This window comes from Castor canadensis, chromosome 8, assembly GCF_047511655.1.
Source record: "Castor canadensis chromosome 8, mCasCan1.hap1v2, whole genome shotgun sequence".
Lineage (NCBI taxonomy): Eukaryota > Metazoa > Chordata > Mammalia > Rodentia > Castoridae > Castor > Castor canadensis.
The window spans coordinates 120,271,814-120,289,892 of NC_133393.1; the positions used below are offsets into that span (position 1 = coordinate 120,271,814).

Sequence of the window (18,079 nt, forward strand, 5' to 3'; positions counted from 1 at the left end):
AAGTAATTTGTTAAAAACCCTAATTAGGTAGCAAGGGAACCAAGATTTGAAATTGAGGAATTCTGCCTATAGAGATTGCATTTTAACCACAAACATGCATTACAAAGGATAAAGGTAATAGCTGCACAGCATCAAATTGCCCCTTCTGTGTAAGAACAAGAAAAATAGTTGTAAGTTGCATTGGGCTAGGGGGATCAATCAATGTTAGTCTAACGAGCAGCTTCAATTTATAATTCTCCTCTGCAATTCTGAGTGAGGAGAAATTCTGTCACAGAATGAGGCCACTCTCCCATCACCAGCTCTGTGATTTTGATCAAATCATGCAGAGTAAGCAAACCAGATTTCCCACCTGCCTACTTATATCTGACCCTAGAATAAATACCTGACTCTGAGAGAATAAATGCCATATTTGGGGTGATGTTTTACACAGCAGTTGATAACTAATATAGGTATCCTTTTATTCTACATATGCTACAATATTAAGAGACTACAGAGAGGGAAAAAACAAAGAAACAACAACAAAAAAAACCATATCTCTAAGCCAATGTAGCCCGTGACTGATTTAAAAAAAATAATAAAGCAGAGAGGGGATCTAAATACTATTTTTCAGCAGGTGAGGCACAGAGAATTTAACTTAGGTGCATTAGAGATGAAAGAAGATAGGACTGTTTAATTTATAAATCAAAATGTTTGAAATAACTGAGCATCTAAATACACCTTCATTGGATCCTAATGATTTTCTACCCCTCTCTCCTAAGATATTTGGATTTCCATTCTGGTTAATATTACCCAAATTCTTGCCAATATGTTTTTACCAGCGTCATCTGTGATTAGACTTTAAAGAGTTTTTGATACAGATAAATGTGTGAAGCAATACACTCCCTCCTACATTTTTTTATAGTCTGTGCACTCAAGGAGGTGCAAAAGGGGGTGAATGTTAAGAGCTCTCATTCATTGGTTCACCAGGCTCATTCATCTTGTTTATTCCATTTTATAATTTGAGTCACATTGGGAATCACACTATGAGCAATTTCTGTGTGCTCAGGATGGGTTTAATTAGCACCATCTTCCCTGCTTGTCATTTCCTAGCACCATGTCAATAAATCTTATGGTTTCTTTTTTAATCTGAAGGATGTGTTCATCACTTGACAAAATAGCAGCTAAGTCTTTCAAACTACAGTTCATTTTTTCAGACTGAAATCTGAACAAAGAAGGCCTATCATTTTTGAGGTATCATTCTTTTTGTCTTGATTTTGTCTTGCAATTGATTTTTAAAATATAGTAATTCAGAAGATGTGTTTGAAAGAAGTGACTTTGATTGTTAGTATGCTAAAATTTCCCTGACTGATATGAGAGAATAAAATAAAAGCAAGACACAAACTTGTGTTTGTCCAAGAAAAGTGCAAAGCATGTGTTTGTGTTTATCTGTGTAAGTCTATTCTTTAAACCAAAATGTACTTTAGTTTTTCTACATTGGTTACTTACTTAGTTCTAGAAATGATATGATAATGAAGGCAGGCGACTTTATAATCCAAAACCACTTAAAACAATGTGTGCTATTGCCTCTGCCAGGCAAGAAAAGCATCTATTTCTTTCCCCTGACATTGACATATCCAAGTAGCTACTACAGCCCACACTGGAGAGATGAATGAATAGGGCAGGGAAAGCTACTGATAAGCTACACAAAAGGTCCTCTGTGGTCAAGTATATATTTCCCCCATTGTCAAGTTCTGCTGCTGGTGCCCTTCACCCTGCTCAAATATTGCTTTATTTTTCCAGATTTCTATACTATGGAAGAAATGATGAAGTAGCTCTGGTTTTATTTACTTGAACTAAATTTAATTAATTAATTAAACTAATATGGATTAAACTGAATGTTCATTCAATTTGAACACAAAATGGAGCAAGGGAATAAATCTTCTGCTTTATCTCAAGTGTCTAAACCTAGTTGGTCTCTAAATGTTTAAGAATTAAGTTCAGTAATTAAATTATAAGCAAAGGGACAACTCTGTGTGATTAGGTGGCCTTTATATGTTGGAAAACAGAAATATTCAATATTCAACTCTTCTATGAAACCTGTTGATGAGGACTAGTGGATGGGAGCAGATGTTTCCATGCAACAACAGAAGTCCAGCTTATTAATTATTAATCCATAATTATTCATAGAGGGAAATTTAGAGACATCCCCTTTTATCCCACTGTATGCTTCATTCTGCTACAATCACAAGAAAGTATCAGAGTGAAATCACAATGTTCTGAAGTCTATAGATAAAACAAGTATTTCCTTTATGAGCATTCTATGCTCCTGGGAAAACAGGTTTGATTTCAGAAACCTGTCTTTACTTTCTCTCTAAAAAAAAGTATCAAATTAGTAATGATTGACTCAAAAATGTTTTGTTTGATGAAACCTGTCTTTACTTTCTCTCTAAAAAAAAGTATCAAATTAGTAATGATTGACTCAAAAATGTTTTGTTTGATTCTCTTACCTCTAGCCAAGCAACCACAGTGGGTCCATCCCACTGAGCAAAGGGTAATCCTTTTCTCCGAGCTTCTTCAAGAAGGTCATGCCTGAAGTAGATAGTAAAGGTTTAGACTACGTTGAAGCAAATGCCTGTCATCATTTTTAATGACACTGTTTTTAAATAATCAATAATCCTTTGTGACCTTTGAATGAGTGCTGACACACAATAACAGGATTCTTTTTTCCTTTTAGCAACATAAAAATTACCCAATTGATTTTACTACAAGTGAAATCTGAAAATTTTTCTCCTTAAAGTTTATTCACTAAAATTTGAATACTGTGTGTTAATGGGCTAAGAAGCTGAATTATAAGCAAATATATTATCCTTTAAAAAAGAAATGGCTCATCTAGTCATAGATGAGAACTCAATATGGTTTCTTCTGTCTGCCCTCTCCCTTTTCTTTACTATCTCAGTGGTACATAGAATGTATCCATGCAGAGATAAGAGATAACTTGGGTAATTTTAACCCCATTTTCATCATGCTGTGGATTTAAGTATAACTTCTGGGCCCAGGCTTCTACTTGGAGTTAGTTCTTTGTCTTGATTATAAAACTACATCTCAATTATTTTGAGATTTGAAGAAAAATTAATGAACTTAACCTTTTGACTATTAAAATTTCCTTGCCTCAATAGTTGGGTAGTATACATTTCAAGCACAACATGTATCATTATAAAACTTAAATAAATATTAGTCCACAGAAGTATAAACCAGGCAAAGAAGAAGATAGCCAGGAATACTGAGGCTTGTGACACACAGGAAATAATTCACCTTCTTACAGCAAAACAAAATGTTGTAAAACAAAAAGCAACTTCAGCCTATGGCCTCAGATTTGAAACTTCTATATAACTGCACTGTTCTGAAATCTTCCAAGTCGCAATGCCCAAGCACAGGTGATGGTCACTTTTCCATCTTGTTGCCCACTCTCTGATCTTCTGAACATTCAAAGAAGGTGAAAGCCACATCTCATTTAAAGAGAACTCCAAAATATGTTAATTTTCATCTTTAGAAAGCAATGTAAATTGTGAAATCCAACAGTACACTCATTTTCATTTATAATCACTACTGTTTTTTAATGAAAGCAACATATGTCAGTGAAAAAAAATGTTTTTTTGATAATAAGATGATGTAAGAAGTCCTGACACATGCATATATAATTTCATTGTCTCTACTACTGAGATTCTAAAGGTGATATCTACATGCAAAATCAACTTAAGAACAATCATCATTGAGATAGCAGACTTGTATTTCTATTGAATGTCAAATGCATATCTACACAGGAATATATTGAGAAATATCTTCTCTGTAATTTTGAATGTCATAATCTTATACACAAGTAATAAAAAAGATAGTATAATAATTGCTCTATTTTAAATGTGTGTCTTTCATAAATAGAAATATATCATAAATATCAAATATAAACTCCTAAATAAAGCATTTTATTATTTTCTACTGTTAATCAATTAGTTACTTATTATGGGAGACTATATTCATACATTAAAACATAATATTTTCAACATAATGGCTTCTTATGTTTACAACAGATGTTACCAATAAAAATTCATGAAAAAACTAGCAAGGGGGTAAAGCAAAAATTAAGAGATACATGAGTTAACTGCTGTTTGAGTGGGTAGCACTACATGTATGTATTCAGAACCTAGGAAAGAGGACAGTGACCCTGGTCCCTTGAATCCAAGTGAAATGCACAGACATTTCCTTACCTAGATTCTATCATCACCCATTCCCTTGAGCTCCTCAGTGACATTCCTTCATTGAAAATCAGTTTTTAGTAGCTTAGTCTCATCATGATAGCTATATTTATAGAAATGGAATAAAGGATTAAAAACAAACTCTCAGGCATTTATTAAGTATCTGTGGTAACCTGAGACTTGTGCTCAGTGTGGAAAATAAAGAAATGGACCAGCTTTACAGGAGATTCCTTGATTGGCAAAACCAACACATGAAACTGTTCAAAAATATATAATGTACAAATATCTGCTTAGACTCTCACATGAACACTCATTCTTGTTAACCACTATCTTGGTTAATAACAAAAGGTACAATGGTGAAGAATTTTTAGTGACCTTAGTTGGCTTAAAAGGTCAAACAGGAAAGATATGGCAATAGTATTCTAAGGAGGAAAAGAGGAGTAGACTTAGTATGGAGTATGTTTATGAAAATTTAGAGAAGTCTTTCACAGAGTTGAAGCATGTTGTTAGAGTTGAAATATTATATCATTACTTCCCATAAGCAGGGGAGTAAGTTTGAGTGACCTTAGTTATGTCTTAGTTATGTACTGTGAGTAACACTAAAAGGAAAGGAACAAATACATATTTACAGTTGTTATTTGCATTTAGTTTTTTGCGTTTAGTAAAAACTACATAAATAAGCACATAACATTTTCAGAAGTGAACTATATGAACTATTTTTGAATGTCCAAACTTATGACTAGTTCCCTGATGAAAACTGCATCATAAAACCAGAATGATCCTGTTAAAACTTACGTCTGATTATTTAACTTCTCTGCTCGTAACTCTTCAATCACCAACTCACTGAGAAAAGTCAGTGCAGTTACTAGGGTTTGCCCTGCCATCCTCATCTCCCTGACAACTCCTACCACACTAGGAAATACTGACCTGTACTCAAGTGTCATTTTCTCTCTGACTGTCTCCTTCCCTGTCTCCTACAACCCCCATAAGGCCTTTCTTACCCTCTATACTCCTTTGGTTTTTTTCCCCTATGGTATTGACCTTTTACCATTGTATATCTTTTACTCCTCAGTCTAATCTGTCACTAAGATACAAGCACAAGGAAGAACAGTGATTTCATACATTCTGTTCAGAGATGCACTTGAAGTTCACAACAAAGTTAGCCACAGAAGAGATACTGAGCAAATAGCTCTGAATGTTGAACGACATGCCAGGCAGTAGGAACATTTAGGTGATTCTTGTTTTACTAAATTTTATTCAGTAAGGTTTTCTTGTATGAATTTTTGGTAGTCCAAGTATCTTTTGCTATTTTTGCCTTAGAATCATATACAAATTTTTATGACTTAAATAACAAAAGCTTTCCTTGTATCCTGTCTCCCTTTGAAGTTTCTTTTATTTTTTTTCTCAGAATAGCATTTGATTTTTTCTTTTTTAATTTTTTATTCATAATTCACATGTGCACACATTGTTTGGGCCACTTCTTCCCCCTGTCCCCCGCCCCCTCCCTCTCCTGATCCACAGTGTCTAATCTGGTTTGGGATCCCTGATGGGAGCATGGTTAGGAGTCAATCCAATGTGCTCAAATATTTCCATTCTCTTTATGAATAGAAATTTAATCATATCATTGTTTGGAAATTTTTTGAGCATCTGAACCCTGAAAAAAAAATTTTGGATAAGAGAGCCCTGGTCTAATAGATTCTAGTCTGTGGCCCCCAACTGCTAGGACGGAGTCTCAAGCAGAGGCCTTAGTATCACACAACTTGATAGTATGGAGAAACAGGCTTGATTGGAGGAGGCTGGCTGGGTATTACAAGGGGAATGGGCACTATAAGAAAGTTAACTCCAGACCTCTCTTCTTTCACTTATGGGAAGTATCAATTATGTACAAAAAAGATCTGGGAAAGTTGCCTTGGGACAAAAGCAATGCTAAGAAGCAAAGCAGTGTAAGCAACACTGTAATAGAAATCGCTGAGTTTAATCCGCTAACAGATTTTAAGGGTAATGTTAATTACATAGCTCATTCATGATTATACTCTTCAGAAATTTTTAGTCATTGCTGACCTGAACTATTTAGGAAACACTAAATTGAAAAAGAAAACTGGTTAGAGCCAGGCTTGGTGGCTTGAATCTAGCATTCAAGAGGCAGAGGGTGAAGGATCACAGTTCAGGGCCAGACTGGGCTATACAGAATTGCCCTGTCTTGAAAATATAAGGACTAGCAATACAGCTCAGTGGTAGAACACTTGTCTAGCATGTGCAAGGCCCTGTTTTCAACCCCACCAACACCATTTAAAAAAAAAAAAAGTCTGATTTGGCACAAACAAGCATTTTGGATACAGTGATGTTTTCTGTTTGACTACTCCAGAAGTCATTCTCTCTATAACTAGAATTAAACCACTGAAAAGTTAAATGGCAGTTCCAGAATGAGACTATGACCACATTCTCCAGGACAAATTTGACTGAAATTTGACAACTATTATTTTTTCTTCAGATAATCTAATGTTCAAACATCTTTTCCCAAAAGATTACATCACTACAGTTATGGGCACTAATTTTAGCTTTCAGATTTAGACTAGATTTTCAAGGACATTGGAAGCACTTCTTTTGAGAGGAAGTAACAGGCACAGAGTTTTATTACCTGTGTTAAAACTCAAAAAATAAATGGACTAATTGAAAAAAAGAGGTCATTTTGAATTCATAAAACTTCTGAGCCATTGTGTATTTTCAAGAAACTTTTTCTTATTTTCAATAAAGAATGTGTTAACATTCACCAAAAGCTTCACGCTCTCCTCATCAGTGTCAATGAGTTTCTTCAACTTGGAGGTGAGATGCTAAGAAAGCCCAACATAGGGTGAGCACTCGGGTGTATGCATAACTTGCACACCTACACATAGAGATGTAGAGGAAGCCCAGGCTTGCTACCTCTGATCTGAGGACAGGCACAAAGGGTGGGTCCCTAGAAGTGATCATCGTTAAAAATTTCTAGTTCAAGGATCAGAGTGCTTATAAGATCCAAATAAATCCAGAGCACTATCATTCTTATGATTTCTAATACCTAATTTAAACTAATTAAGCAGGTGTGATTTTTTTGCTTAAATGACTAAGTTCAAATTTTTTTAGTCATTTAAAATCCAAATGTTAGACTCCTTTCTTAGGTTTTATGTCTCTTTTCAACTATTGCAGTTGTAACCTAGCTGAGGGTTTCTAGCATCCTTTCTTGCATTTGCAAGATGTTTCTGCAATACTACACAATGAACAATGTGCACATGCCTCCCTGCCTTGTGTCCCAAATACACTGCATCTTGATTTTCAAGACTCAAGAAGTCCTTCCTTTTTTCCTTCCTTGCTTCCTTCCTTCCATTTTTTCCTTGCAGTACTGGGATGGAACCCAGGGCCTCGAATACACTAGTTCACCAGCCCTAATTTGCTTCCTTTCTGAAGCCATCATTCCCTTGGCTCTGAGGCAAAGTACAGTACTTCCTTTTGTAGGTGCCATAGTACTAAGCAATCTTCCTTACTGTGTCTCTAACATTATAGTTAATTTGGTGGTTTAATTTGTTCTTCCCTACTTCCTGGCTTCAGAGCAGGGACTTTTTATGTCCTGGTACTGAGCTGGCTAGGCGGTCAATCATCTGTGCCACATTTTTGAATCCTTGAGCTCAAAGATTATACATTCTAGTAAAGTAGAAGATTTGTATAAAGACACATATAAGTAAATAAATAAGCCAGATGTGTTGACACATTTTTAATACTAGCACTCAAGATGCTGAGATAGGAGGATAGAGAGTTTAAGATCAATTTAAGCTACATAGTGAGACCCTATCTCAAAAAGAAACAAACAAGCAAAAATAAACAATATCATTTTGAGTTACTGATACATGCTCTGAAGAAAGTAAAACAGAGTAAGACAGTAAGGTAATTATGACTGGAAGTACAAACTTGGGTCTAGTGTCCCGGGAAGGTCTCTACAAATAGGTAATATTTAAGTTGGCATAAGTATGATTAAAATAGGATGTCAATGAGGGTTTTACAGAAAATATTTTAAATCGAAGAAACAAACATTTATTTCCAGTGAAAGGATTAGAATTGGGTGTTTTAGCTATAGAAAGCAAGGGCAGTGTGGCTGGAGTGTCTTGAGGAATAGAAGAGTTAGGGGTGAGAGGCATTAAATTGATAGGCAAGTGAGAGTAAGGCAAGGTCAGGTTGGGCTGTAGTGAAGAGACTATAGTAAGTGCAATGGGAAGTTATCAGAAGATGTAAGTGCAAGCACGTAACCTGATTTGTACATTAGAAAGGTCATTCTGGATGCTGAGTTAGGAGAAATTGGAGATAGGTCAAAGTTGTGAGTTAAGGATTCCAGAGAATGTTGTTTCAGTTCTCAGATTATGGATGATCATAACTGGTCTTAGCTGTGATAGTAGAAATGGTATGGCATATATTCAATAAATTTTAACTGAATGACTGAGTGTATTCATCAGCTTCTCATCAGCTATATGTCCTTTGGCTACTTCATCTCTTGATTCATTTTCCTCATATTTGAAGATATTGTAAATTGATCTCAGTACATGTTATGAAAATTAAATAATTCTTATACATTACCTAGCAACCAATAGTTATTCAATAGATGCTTATTTCCCTCCACCATTTTTCTTATTTTTCCAAAAGCAATTCACTTTACATATCAACATCAGATTAATCTCTTTAAAGTAAAATATTTATGAAGTTATTATCCAACTCAAATTTCTATATCACTTTATTGACTACTGAAAGAATGGTTTCATGATCATTCCTGATTTGCCCCCAAATTACATCTCCAGATATGCCTGTGACATCTTTTCTCTTTAGCCAACTTGGATACTCACCATTCTTTACATTTCATTTCCTCTGTTCTATTGTCTTTCTTTCCTTTGGAATGGTCTTTCCTCAGTTCCTCCTCTCCAAATCTTTCCTATCCCTTGAGGGCTACCACTCTTATTTATAAGAATGTTAGGCAGGTTACTGTATGTGTACAGGTTTGCCTCCTCTATGTGAGCCACGTCCCACTGGCTTTTGTGCATACCATTGTACTAAGTATATAGTGATTTAGTAATTTTACTTAAAAAATTTGAATAAATAAAAGGCAAAATCAGACATAACATACTAACCAATTGAACAAACTCTTAAAATAAAACATTTGGGTTGGCGGAGTGGCTCAAGCCATAAGAGCTCTTGCCTTGCAAGTGTGAGGCCCTGTTCAAACTCTAGTACTGCAAAAAAAAAAAAAATTAACTGATTTAACTTTATTTGCCTTTTGAGGTGCTCTTTCTTGTTAAATTTTATGAAGAATTTTCCAAGAAAAGTTACTTGAATGCATCCTCCTGAAAAGAAGGATTTTTCTGCAATTGCCTATTTTTCTTATGCTATAATGTTATAATCTTTTCTTTTTGAGAAGATACTTGTCTTTGCTTACCTTGATTATTTAGCACATAAAGAATCAACACTATAATAATTTTAAGAGTATATTAAATTATTTATTACATAATCCTTTAGCTGTACTTCTGGCAATTGTATCTCAGTGATAAAACTTGAATTTGTTTCTGTTTATATTTGCAACTCTGAGAAATGAAATTTATTCAGTTACTCAAAAAGTTACAGACCATTTCTACCCCCATATTCTTCTCAATGTGATGACTTTGCTGTCAGTGAAAAGTAACTTTATTCTCAGACCTCTTAATTTAGGATGTTATTTTGGGACTTCCAGTTTGTAATATGATTGTCTAAATACCACACAGAGCAGTTACCTCTGTCACTCCCTGTGACCATTTCAGTCACCTTCCATTCAATGCCTGTCAACTTCCCTCTTCTATTTTTGTAGCCACCACATTTTTTCCCTTAAACTTTAATTAGTCTGTCTTTCTCTCTCTCTCCCTTTACCTCCCTCCTTCTTTTCCTTGTTTCTTCTCTCTCTTTATCTCTCTCTTCCCTTTCTCTCTCTCTCTCTCTCTCTCTTGCTCCCCATACCCCCTTGCCAGGTTTCTTACACTGCTATGAAAAAGACAGTTTTCATGGCAGAGTGAATGGGAGAGTAGCCTGTAAAATCAGATTACTTGGGCTTGATTCCTGTGCCTCTCCTTCTTAGCTGGACACCCATAGATAGGCCACTTTCCATTGCTGTGCCTGTTTCCTTGTGTGTAAAATAAAGCTGAAAACAGTATCTTCTTCAGAGGATTGGAGGTTTCAATGAAAAAATATGTGCGATGTGATAATAATCATGGTTCCCACAAAGAAATAGTCAATAAATTGAGCTTTTGCTCTTACCAATCAGAGTGCTATTCTTTGAGAGCTCTTCAATGGCTCCTCAAATATCTAAAGTATCATCCTCAACTTATATTAGAAAGACTTTCATGATTTACCATTGATTTACCTTTCTAGTTATCTTCTCTTACTTTAAATCAGAATCAAAGTCTTCCTTTCACAAATAATTTGTACATTACTAGTTCCAGCTTTCCAAAGACAACTTTCCAGAGCTGGTGAGCTCTTTCCCTTGTAGTATAGGCATCACTCATAGAGACACTGGGCAGGATGATGTGCACAGATCTCATCTTCAACCAAAACTGTAAAATCTTAGATACAAGTCAACTATTCCTCTGTCCCATGCATTTTCCTTTGGATGATCTAGCCAAAAATATATTTTGTTAATTTCCATATTGTAATCCACAAAACCTAAAATGTTGCAAATAATCTCAGATCATTGATCTCGGGTGACTTTCAATTATTCTGCTTTTGTTCACCCTCAAATGCTTGTTGAATCTTAAAAAGGAATAACAACTTTGCATAACAGTTACCCAGGTTGGCTGCATATAAAGTTAAAAAGTGCCATTTCTAACATTCATTAGGACATTTGGTAAAGACTGAGTATTGCTAAAGCTTTTGTTCAAACTCTGATCATTTGTGGATAATGGCAACAGGCTTCCAACTCTCTATCTCTTGTTCAGTACCTTCGCCCTCTCATCGTAGCAAGCCCTTCCGAAACACAGATTTTTTTTTAAATAAGACTTGCCTCCTAAAATGCCTCTCCATTGTCCTCAAAATAAAGGCAAATATCTTCTAAAAAGACTCTAGTGATCAGGTCCCTTGCTGTCTCTCCATTTAATTTGCTCAATGAATACTAAAATACCAGCCATTCTTTAAATATCTCATTCTATTTTACTCTTCCAAGACTTTATTTATGTCTTTCTTCTCCCAAGAACATCCTTCTATGCATCATCATCATGGCAAATCAAACTCATCCTTCAGACATAGTCAGGCTTTTTTCTTCCTATTAAAATCCCAGAACCTCTCGTAGGCAGAATTAATTCTTTTACACAATAGTAAAACTCTCAAATACTTTAGTTATTGTACTTACTATACTTTTAACTTAAAATTTGTAAGTTTATTTAAATACATTAAATAAATTATATTACAATGTAATACAACATCACAGTAGAAATTTATCTGATCTTACAAATCTGAACCACTTCATACTCTTATGAGATATAGTGGTTTGAAAGAGCAAAGATTCTGGATGTAGATAAATGAGACATTGGGTCTCCCTCATAAGAGTTAATAAACATTTCTCACTTACTGTGTGTGAAGCACTACCCTGAGTGTTTTACATATATTAACTCATTTCATTGGCACAACAATCCAATAAGATATGTACCAACACATGTTGTTAGATAAGGACACTAAAGAATAGAGGACACTTGGAGTCATAGAGCCACTGACAGGACCAAAATTTGAACACCAACAACCTGGCCACTATCCCTTAACTAATCTCTGAAACTTTAATAGATGAAAAGGAAGAACAGTACAGCCTTCCTCACTGTGAGCATAAAGTGAAAACGGAAGATCCCATCTTTCTTTTCTAGTGGTTCACTTATTTTTTAAAAATGGTGTACACTTACGTGACTAACTTGTTAATGTCTAAGGTCTTTATCCCCTTATTATCACATATGTTAATCCTTAACCTTATCAGAGAACAAAGGCACTGTGGCTTAAAAACAACAAAAAATAACTACCTAATAATAGGTTCTGCATCATGGAGAGACGATGATTGGCCTAGTTTATATAATTGAAATGGAAAAGTTGAGTTTATTATTTGTTTCAATTCAATTGATTTTGTGTGACTGAAATATCATCATTTTTGGTTGAAAAAATTATTTTAGGACCTATTGATTTATTAGTAGCATGAAAAGTGCTACTTATTGATAAAAACAGAATAAATAAATATGTGGCTTGAAAAAAATAAAATAGAAGTCAAATGATTTGACAGTTTAATCTATTAACATTTCAGAGAATAAATCTTCCTTGCAAATAATAGCAGGAAATGTACTTAGATTTCACATTATTACTCACTGTAAAATGTGTATTGTTCCATTAAATTCAACATTCAAAAGGGTAGATAGGATATAATTTCTTCAAATTTCAACTAAAGAATGAGCTTATTATATAACTAGTATGGAGGTATTTGCCTGAAATCCCAGCACTCAGTAGCAGGCAAGATGTAGATAGGAGGGTGGAGAGTTTGAGGCCAGCCTGGGCTAGAATCAGCTTATTATAACACCATTATTCAGGAATACATACTTGTTGATCAATTATGTGACAATCAAATGAATGTGAGAAACTAGTTGAAATTCTGGTCAACAAATGTGAACAAAGTATAGTAACATCTAAATTTTTTTTAACATCTGTAAGCTGAAAATGTATATCCTAATTAGCATAATTATTCTAAACAGAAATATGTCATGAATTCCAATCAGCTGCTTCAGAACACTGATTACCTAAATATACATATCTAGATCCATAAAATTCAGAGCTTCAAATTCAACATTAACAAGGTTGATTGATTTTAAAAGCACAGTATATGGTGATTTTTTTGTATGTGCAAGTGCAAGTGTGTGTATCCTATTATTGCATATTTTCACAATTGATCAAAATGTATAAAACTCTGTGACACATTTAAATAGTGCTTTATGTAATCTCCAATAGCATAAACAAGCTGTTTAAATTTGAGATAAATTGATTACATTAAACTCCAAATTCATTCATATTTTAACTGATTTTTCTTCAAGCAGCTCTGAATATATGGCATAAGTCTCAGGAAAGAAATTTAATTTATTTGTGAATTTGAGTTGAGATTTACATAATTTCCTACCTCAAATTATTTTGAATTTAATCATTTTCAAAGCCATTAAAAAGGTGTAAACACATATACACAGATGTGATTAAGCAATGTAATTACTCATGCTGTTATTGAAAACTAGAGGGTCTTGTATTATTTTCCATTAAACAATTTCACTTTTGCAAGACACTATGGTCTGTCTTTCCTGATAGAAACTGAGGATTTACCAAAAAGCATTGGTAGTTTTCCAAGTTATGGGGATAACATTTTGATTAGATTGTTTTAGTGCTTCATCTAATTTTGAGCCCACTTTCACTCAGCTTGGAAGCTTATAGTTTCTGTGCTTCTCAATTTCTTATGGGGGACAGGAAGTTGACAATTATGCGAATAAGCACAGAGAATAGCCAGGCATACAAGGAACACAGCAAGCACGTAGGAAAAGTGGGAACTGCACTCCATCTTCTCTTCTGGTTCCTAATTCAGTGACTTTTGAATCTCAAATCTTCCTTCGTCATCCTCAATATGTTTGGAGTATCTTCTGTCATTACACCTTCCTAAACTCTATTTTAGTGATTGTACACGGGAAACAATTTTGAAGTTTTAAAATGTCTAAGTCTAAGAGTATATGCAAAACAACCAGAAATTCAATTTCATAATGAAAGTAATTATGTCAACCTCTTACAGTCCATGTATAACAACAAATGATTCATTATTTTTCAATATTTCATTCAATAAGGGATTGAGGGATTGTTTTATTTCTTGGGATTATTTTCCTCAGGAAATTTAGAAATCATTAGAAAATAGAAAAGCAAATTTGTATGATGACATGAAAGCAGTGCTTTAAAATTCCAACGTCTGAATATTTATTATTTTTTAAAAGTATGAGCTTATATCACTCATTTGGCCAGCCAAGCTGGCTAGCATTCTAACCACAGATTGCCTTGTAGTTTTAAGAGCACTTCACTACAGGTTTCCTTAATATCATAAATTACCTTAACTGAATTAAGTACTGCATTGTTGAATAGTCTTGGTAATAACAACTAGAACTTAAAACTGAAGTAGAAAAATAATACAAAAATATTAACAAAGTTATGAACAACATATATGTCTTGTATTAATATTATAAAACATTCATAAAGTCAATTAGTAATTCTCTCCATAGCTTCCTAGATAATTGCATCTCACTGAAGCCATTTTATTTATGGAAAAAAAAGTTGTTTTAACTTAAAAGGTATTACTTAAAAGTAATACCTTGCCCCTCAATACAAAGTGTTTTGGTGAACTTGCCATACAACCCATGCAAAACAACTATAGTAATATACATAATATATGAATGTTGTGCATATTTTGTTTGACTTTTTTTGGTTTGAAACCTAATTGATTTTAGGACTTGATAATACTAATTTTATCTCCAAGGGGAGGATTTTAAATTTGAAACTGTTATTTCAATAATAAAGATTTTTTTTTTAAATCTTTAAATGTTAACCAGTAGAACAAGAAGTAGTGGAAAGAACACACATTCAGTCAAAATCAAGGATTATTTTGGATCCATTAGCTGTAAAAGTGTTACTAGGAAGACTGCATTTGACCCTTTCCAGGTAAGTGCAGTTCTAGTAGTTGGCAAATAAGTTTATCTCTTGAATATAATGCAGGAGCGAGACTGAACCACCAGTCCTAGTGAAATCACAGGCGGCTTAAATGTGTGGCAAACTAGGTATTAATACTCAAGTGCTACTTGAGTATTACTGTGTGCCCCATTAACTTCTAAAGCATAACTTGAGAAATAGGAAAAATGATGTCTTTGATGTCTTTTGATGTGTCTGATCTAATAGAACTGAAGAAATAGAAGTGCCTAAAAGACCATTGTAATTTATTTGAATTTGAATATTTCTCTGAACCAATGATTACTTTTTCTGTGTGGAAATAAATACATATCACAATTTTCATTTTAGGTCAGAGGCAGTGCAGCTTGTGTTACAACTGAAAAGAGAAATACTAAAGATAAAAGAAAAAGAAGATGGTGCTGAAAATAAACATGCTCAGCAGCCATTGTGAGCCAACTTACCCAGATGTGCTTTTCATGAGATGGAGAAGGATGGATGGAAAAGAAAAGCACACAAATGTTAATGGATACATTTCAATCCAAAGAAAGGCATGGAGCAAAACAAAGGCATTATTTCAGATGTGAGAAATCTCAGATATGAGAACAACATGGTGCTGTTTTAAAATTTCACCATGACACACATACTCACTGTGTCCAAAAGCTCGGCCAGGCTGAGGGCAGTTCTAATAGTTGACCAATAAATCTGTATTGAGTATGAGCCACTCTGAAACATGCATGGCCACATTTTCCCAGCCTCTAGTACATGCTGGCAGGAAATCAGGGAACCTCGGTAAAGAACACTATTCACCTCAGGCCACCTTACAAATAGAAGCAACTCACTGAATGGTACTTAAAGTTTGGATGTGCTAAGATCCCAGTGCTAAGGCTTGAGGAAGCAGACCTCTGGAGAGGCAGCAACTCAGCGCGGAGGAAGCACTAGCTTGAGAATCATCACACCTGGATTGCAATTTTGATGCACAGTTTGGTCAAAATTATTAGCAGTTTCTGGTTTTCAATTTCATGAACATTATCTGTGGGAAGAATAAACTTATAGCATCCATTTCAGGCCACCAATTTCTTAGTCTAACAAGTGCTATAATAATGATTATTTTGTGAATATGTGTGCACCAGTAATAAGCATTTGAATTACTCTTCTCCCCGTGCCTCATTACCTCCTATTTGATTTGAACTGGAAAAATAAATGTTAAGTTTGTTCCAATTGTGCTGCTTTCTATAGAAGCATCTATTTATTTGAATGGGTGTTAATAAATGTTGTTTTGGGGGAAAATGAACTGGATTGGTTCATTAATCTTACCAGAAATCACTACAAAAACAATGGCTCAAAAGTTTCTTTGGAACTACCAACTTACTCCCTGGATGTATTAGAGGCATCGAGAAAATATGGAAGTTAGATAATTCAACAAAAAGCCATGGGAATGTTGTTTAAAATTTCTACATAAGCATAATAGACTAATCATTAGAAAAATAAAACCGTTACTACAACTCAAAATATATTCTATACACAAAATATGAAGTAGAAATTCCTGTTTCAGAAATTAGACAAATTAGAGCATTTCCTTTTGTGTTGCACAATTGCTATAAAGAAAAGCTTGATTTGCAAATGAACACCTGCACGTGCCTCCTCTAAACGCATTCATTCAGAGAAACCATGTATGTTTAATAAAATAGGCACTTAGAAAAATGAATATTCTCTGGCCATAGCTCCAGAACAGCTGTGGCAAACTCTTTAAATTTTCATATAAACAACAACAAAAATGATCATAAAACAGTATCACCATGTGCTAAGAAATTTAAGTCACATTTTTCACATCAAACATGGAGTCAAAATAAGATCAAAAGGAGATAATATTTAAATGCTTAATATGGTCTGCTTGCCAATATACTTGTAAACTCTACCATGAGCTATGAAAAGGGCAAGTTCTGAAATTTCTAGTAAATCGGCAAAATATTTGGTAACACATATTATCAAGAGCATTATAGTCTTTTCTTAACCTACCAGTTATCTGAGAATCACTTTCCAATAAAACAAATTGATTAAATTTGCACACAGCAAAATATGAAAATTCTTCAGATTTTCATTTATCATTTTTAAAAATAGGAAATATATCAGTTAAAATACCTTAAAATACACACTATTACAGAAATTATAAAAGTAAACAAGAAACAGAAATTTAAAAGTACTGCCCAAAGTCCTGATATCTTGGTCTTATCAATTTTCATGTTGTCTGATTTTCATTGTTCTTAAGAGCTTTCTTCTTTTTCATAATCAATGAAGAGCAATTCTGAGCAGTTATCTCACATTAAAATATCAAATATTTCAGCTCATGTCTTTCAAAAATGTGTTATGCAAAGGCCAAAAATCAGTATTCATAAATTTTGTGGTAACATAAACTTCACATAGGAGATAATATGTATTTGCAGAGAAATTTTTCCTATGAATAGTGTTTAAGTTTTCATCTTATAAAAATCAACATATATATATTTTCCTACAAATATTTATTTCTATTATTTCTTCTTCTCCCCATCATCAAATGTCAAGTTTATGACATCATTGAGAGATTCTAGCAAGAATAAATGTTCTTTAATTAAAGACCATTGCATTTAATAAGCAAATAAATTTTAATTGGACAGAAAAGAACAGCTACATTCATATCTAATAGATAAGACTGAATCCAACGACTGACATATTTTCTTTGGGAACATCAGTACACATAAAGACATAATGATTATCAGCTTATATATGTATAATATTCCAAAAAGGAGGCCTGAAACCTTTTAGTTGTCTCACTTTAGTCTGCCAGATGTTCTACAAAGTGAATGTCCCTTCTGTTGATAAACCGCTAACTTTGAATTTGAAACTTCATGTTAAAAACAACTCATTAAATGAATTTTATATCTTAAATATAATCATCTCTTCCATCTTAAGGCTCAAGGTGATATCTCAGAAATATTTTTAAGTCAAATATCAACACCCAGTTGAAAGGTGAATGGTGATACCTGGTAGGGAAAAGTGAAATAAAGAAAAGATTTCATAGGTTAAACTTAAGACTGTTAGAATGACTTGACTTGGAAAAGACACAGGTG

General features: G+C 33.9%; 1 protein-coding gene across 23 annotated transcripts in view; it reads right to left on the bottom strand.

The window, feature by feature from the left end:
* Ppfia2 (PTPRF interacting protein alpha 2) overlaps window positions 1–18,079 on the bottom strand; it is a 454,825-nt gene that overhangs the window by 34,448 nt on the left and 402,298 nt on the right. For all 23 annotated transcript variants that reach the window (XM_074084029.1, XM_074084040.1, XM_074084032.1 and 20 more), the window contains one exon: window positions 2,487–2,568. In XM_074084029.1, the coding sequence (XP_073940130.1) occupies window positions 2,487–2,568 (82 nt within the window). The remainder of the gene's footprint in view (window positions 1–2,486; window positions 2,569–18,079) is intronic.